General features: G+C 39.1%; 1 protein-coding gene across 2 annotated transcripts in view; it reads right to left on the bottom strand.

The window, feature by feature from the left end:
• Positions 1 to 5,556, bottom strand: part of grnb (granulin b) — a gene marked incomplete in the record, with an annotated part of 15,630 nt that overhangs the window by 5,640 nt on the left and 4,434 nt on the right. For both annotated transcript variants that reach the window (XM_035663223.1, XM_035663233.1), the window contains 6 exon segments: positions 41 to 277; positions 2,383 to 2,616; positions 2,852 to 2,949; positions 3,775 to 3,925; positions 4,709 to 4,800; positions 4,888 to 5,017. In XM_035663223.1, coding sequence (XP_035519116.1) covers positions 41 to 277; positions 2,383 to 2,616; positions 2,852 to 2,949; positions 3,775 to 3,925; positions 4,709 to 4,800; positions 4,888 to 5,017 — 942 coding nt within the window.

The raw sequence follows: 5,556 nt of genomic DNA on the forward strand, positions 1-5,556 counted from the left end.
TAAGGGGCAGCACTGACCTGTGGTAAGGGGCAGCACTGACCTGTGGTAAGGGGCAGCAGGCCCAGAGTCCAGGGCCTTTCTTACAGCAGGTGGTGCCTCCGGGACACATCGTCTGCTTGTCGCATTTCTCGTCCTGAGTCTCTGACGTCAGGGCCGAAACCTTCGCCACCCAGCGGAGGGACGGCGAGGAGCCCGAGGGGTCGTCACAGCTTTCAGCCTCCAGGTTGCAGACGGTCCCGTGAGGGCAGCAGTGGACGTGATCGTCACAGCACACAGCCTGACACAGGAACACAGACCGGTTAACAAAACTATGTTTACTGCTTCATAAAGACCGGATAAATGTCCAAATACTCACTCTTGGTTCTGTGTTTCATTGTTTAAGAAATATTTAAATGTTTTATTCACTCGAATGTAAAAACCTGTATTGTTTTACCTGTAATTTGAGGCCAAGTGCAATTTATGCAACTTATTTAACTTTAATTTTGAGAATCGGAAAAAATACTCACATAAGTGCGACTTGGATGCACTCACACATTATTCCAGAATTAATTAAGACTAAATTCGATATTTTTATACTGTAGCATGAAGCATTTGAGTTTGTTAACAAGTGAAACCAGATCATAAAGCTTTGCAGACTAAAATCAAGACCTGATAAATGTCCTAATATTACTTATTTTTGTTTGTTTACTCTGATATTAGTAAGTAGTAGTAGTATAAGTATGAAAAACCTAAAAACTGTATTGTTTTATATCTAATTTGGGGCAATAAAAGCTGAGTGCAGTTCATTTAAATGTAATTTTGTATGTTTGAACCAATCAAAAACGTGTATTAATGGAGGTGGAATAGCTGTTCCTCAGTTTGAGCATAATGTTGTTTTAGATGGCGAGATTACCCAAAGTGCATCCATACAACTGCATTATTGATAGTTTAGTTATTTATGAGCTTGGATCGGTATCTGCAGCATTAGTGTCAGTTGAAGCTAAAAAAAGCAATAACTAAGAGATGTTGGGCTGAGTGTGGATAATAATAAAAGAAACTGACCTTTTCTCTGAGGCTTTGTATTGATAAATAATAAAGTATATAATAAAGACACTGGTTATAAGACAGCAGTCAGTTGAAGTCTACCTGATGCTCTCTCTCTGGGTCTGGGACTATGAGTCTGAACATAAAGCTGAGCTGCTGCACCGATAACATCAGAGCTGTGTTGAACTGCCCCCAGTGACCTCGTCTGCTCAGCTTTGATTGTAACGTGAGTCCCAACACGGCTGCTGCTTATAATTGACTAATAATCAAACTCTATACTGTACACCCATCTGTGAAAAAACTGGATTAATCGTGTGTTTTTTTTTAAAATGATTTCAACATTTTGTTGGCGCCGAACACATTTGAGATAATGAAGAGAGGGATGCTGCAACAATTAGTCAATTAACTGATTATAGTTGAAGCTATTTTGGTAATCGATTTATCGTTTTGAGTCTTTTCTTTAAGAACAAACGCCCAAATTCTCTGATTTCAGCTTCTTAAATGTGATTATTTTAAATCCTCTATGACAGTAAACTGAATATCTTTAGACATTTGAGAACATTTTCTCCCAAAATTGATTCAGTTTCAACTTATTTTCCAGCCTCCACCACCGCAGCCTGAACACACCCCATTTAAAATGAATGGGAGGAGGAGTGATTTGGTCTGAATCAGCCCTTAAATATCAGTGGATCTAATAAACTGGCAACTGTGTGCATAATTAACAGTTCAAATGAAGTAGAATTTATTTGATTTCACAGAAAAGTCTTCATTGTGTTTATTGTACATACAACTAACACCACTGCGGTTGTATTTATGAGGGTGTACGTAAACCTGCTTTGTGTCGTACATTTCCTCCTACAAACAGTCGAGATTCAAATAAACTACACATCCAGGTTTACGATCTGAGAGAGGGGATAAAATACTAACATTTCCAGGATTTCTGGTCATTTTAATATCAATTTCCAGGTTGTCCAGGATGCGTGGGGACCCTGACAATACAATCTTAATGTTCATATTTTATGTAGTCATCATCCTGTACTGTATCTGTTCCACTAACAAATATCAAAGAAACTCCTCATGAAATACTTAGGTTTCACTCTCTTCATTCCAAACCTTTTTCCAGGACCTTTTCCATGATCAAGCACATGCCGTCCTGGATTGTCACTGCTACAAACTGTCATATAATTTAATTTCACGTCTAATATTGACAGTTTTAACTAGTTTTAGTGTCTAGAGTTTGAAACTAAATATACTTCAGTTTTCCAGGACAACAGAGATTATTTCCAGGATATTTGGTCACTTTCGATCAGTTTCCAGGTGTTTCAATGACTGGAGGACTTGTCGTTGGTCCCGTGTTACCTGAGGCAGAGGACAGCAGGCCCAGTCTCCACTCGCCGTCTTGCAGCAGGTTGACTTTCCAGGACAGGATGTAGATTGGTCGCACTTGCTGTTCTCCGTCAGCAGAGGGAAGACGGGCACTTTGCTCAGCCACGGCAGCACGGCGCCGCCGGCGGGGTCGTCGCACGTGGAGGCCGCCAGGTTGCAAGTGGTGCCGTGGGGACAGCAGTGCAGGTGGTCCTCACAGCACACGGCCTACAGGGAGGAACACGCCGGAGTAACGATACACAAACTTCACTATTTAGCAACTTGAAAGCTAAAATAAAACGTGTCCCTGAGTGTTTGACCTCCATTAATGGACGAGTGTTACTGTCTGTCAGCTCAAACTCTAAACTCTGCAGACAGGAGAAGAAGTGTTTGGTAATTCTGTGCAGCTGGACGGCGAGCCGAACAGTGCCAGCATGACTCATACGCGTCGGTATGTCAGTACCTTCGGTAGCGGACAGCAGGCCCATTCTCCCTCTGGTGATTTACAGCAGGTGTTTCCGTCAGCGCACGCCACCGAGTCGTTGCAGGGAACCGCACCGGCTGAAAGAGCAACGAGAGGCATTCACAGATTTAGCTCTTATAATGTTGTTTTTCAAAATAAAAGTATGTTTCACTTTGCCAGACTGTTCCCAAACAGCACAAAACATAAAACTGACAATAATGTCTAAGAAACAAAATAAAGTAGCAGAATGAAAATAAATATACAAATAAAAACGAAAGAAAAAATTTATAAATCTGATTCAATTTAAAGTCGTACGTCAACATCTGGTTTTGTAATTCCTTAGTTTGCTTCTGGATGAGGATTTTTGAAGCCGTCTGTTATATTTGTGGTAGGACAGTAGATCTTATAGCCCCATAAGTGCTGTTTCTGGGGGTATCTGTGTCAGAGGGGGCAATTTATATACACCGTTGTACACAAAAGAGCTTATAAAACGATACTGTACACAGTGCCAGTCGATGTCCGTTTTTGTTTGTTATTTTTCTCTTTTGTAATAAATAATAAAATATGTGTACACTCTATCACCTTAAGTTAAGGAACCTCTAACGTCCTTAGTAATGAAACAAAGAGTGTCCAGATATGTAACTTATCTTCTAATAAAACCAACTGATTCCATTTCATTAACCCATTCTTTCATTCTTGAAGTATCTTTTACTTCCTAAATGTTTGTCTTGTTTTCTTCTGTTTTGTAATGTTGGTTTTAAAAGTGCTCTATAAATAAAGATTATGTTTTACTTCTTTCAAAGATTTATTTTACTAAATTCCCAAATACGTTGATTCCGGGTTCCTTCATACTCGTTACACTGAGTATACCTGGCGTATTGTTGTCAGAGTGAAGTATAAATAGCTCATAACATTTAATTTACCCTTCGTCTGTGCGACCACCAGCTCTGTCACAGCGTTGGTAATCCTAACGGCCGTGCTCGACTCCCCCAGCGCCGACACACAGGCGCTGTGGGTAAGGTCGCACTGGGTGCCTTCAGGACAACAGTGGATGTGATCTGAACAACAGACGGCCTGAAAGAAAAGAGGATCTTAATCAGTGTATAGAAATATATTCCTCTGAACGTTCACTGCAGTGTGGGGCAGAAAACCTCTTAATGATTGGTGTGTAAATGATCAGATATTCTGTTGTTAAAGAGCTGCTATGATTTGAAGAAAAAGATTCTCAAGAGTGATTTGATACGACAATTAATTCAGTTTCTTTTAGGCGTCGCCTTACTTTTTATTGTACATTGTTGTTAATGTAGATCATGTGATGTTTTTCCTTATATTTTTATATTTTGTAATATTTTATTTCAATTTCATTCAACCATTTTTCTACCTTTAATTTTATTGTTCGATTTTATTTGAAATTATATAGCATACTGATTGCAAATACATTTATTTAGAAGATTGTTTATGGGAAATACAAACATAATCTTAATGAATGAATGAATGAATGAATGAATGAAGGAATTAATTTAACCCATGTGACATTTAGGGTGTGGAAAGGGAGGAAGGAGGGAGATTTTAAAGACTAAAGAATAGTGAAACTCTTTCCTTTCCTCAGTTGGTTCATTAAACGCACAATTATCAACCACAATTAAATAAAATAAAGCATTTTCCAGGACAACCTGGAGATAATTTCCAGGATATTTGGTCATTTTAATCAATTTCCAGGTGTTTCGATGACAGGAAAACTACCCTCTAAACTTCCAGATTTCCCAGATGTTAACAACAGAGCTGTAAGTTTTTCACAATAGCTTCTAGAGAACATCAAACAACCTTCACTTATTAACGAGGGATTAAGTTACTCACGTTGGGCATTGGACAGCAGCCGTACGTACTGTTAGTCATCTGGCAGCAGGTGGTCTGGTCGGGACACGAGGATTTTTTATCCGGACACACGACTGGCGGGAGGACAACAGACACCCGATCAATACTCGCTTCCTGTCGACGTATCAACCGACATTAATCTGGTTCACAGCTGATCTTACCGTCGTTGGGTACCGCGGAGATCTTCTTCAGCGGTGCCACGTGTGTCTCACTGGACTTGCAGACGCCGTGCTCCAGGTCACATATTGTGTTGCTAGGGCAACAGTGAATGTGATCGTTGCAGCACATGGCCTGCACGTGGTTAAAATATGAAACAGCAAGTAAAGTAGAGAACAGTTTGTCATTTCAGTTCAGAGTAAGTCTGCCTTTGATGTTTGTGGGATATAAACTCTGACAGCTTCAGTCTCACACCATGAACCTTTATCATTATATTATTATTATTATTATTATTATTATTATTGTATTTGGAGGCAGCAGTAAATCATTACTAGTTCTCATATTAAAGTAATAATATCGCTTTCCCCAGTAACTAGTAGTTTAACCAATGGAAATATTCACATTACTTAGATTTTAACAAATAAAAATGGATTTTAATCGTCATAAGTCTGACGTAAGCAGAAAAGAAATATAACTAGTAGTGTAACTAATTACGGTTGGCAGGGAGTAATAAGTAACTTAATAACATTACTTTTGAATACTATTAACAAACTTAACACTGGGTTGGGGACCAGAGGGTTGATGGTTCAAGTCTAGCACGGACCCCAGTATACAGTGTGTATGGTTGTATTTCAGGCCTATAATTAATTTATATATATATATAAAATAAAATA

The sequence above is a fragment of the Morone saxatilis genome, unplaced genomic scaffold, assembly GCF_004916995.1.
Source record: "Morone saxatilis isolate NCDOM2014 unplaced genomic scaffold, NCSU_SB_2.0 Contig1, whole genome shotgun sequence".
NCBI classification, from domain to species: domain Eukaryota; kingdom Metazoa; phylum Chordata; class Actinopteri; family Moronidae; genus Morone; species Morone saxatilis.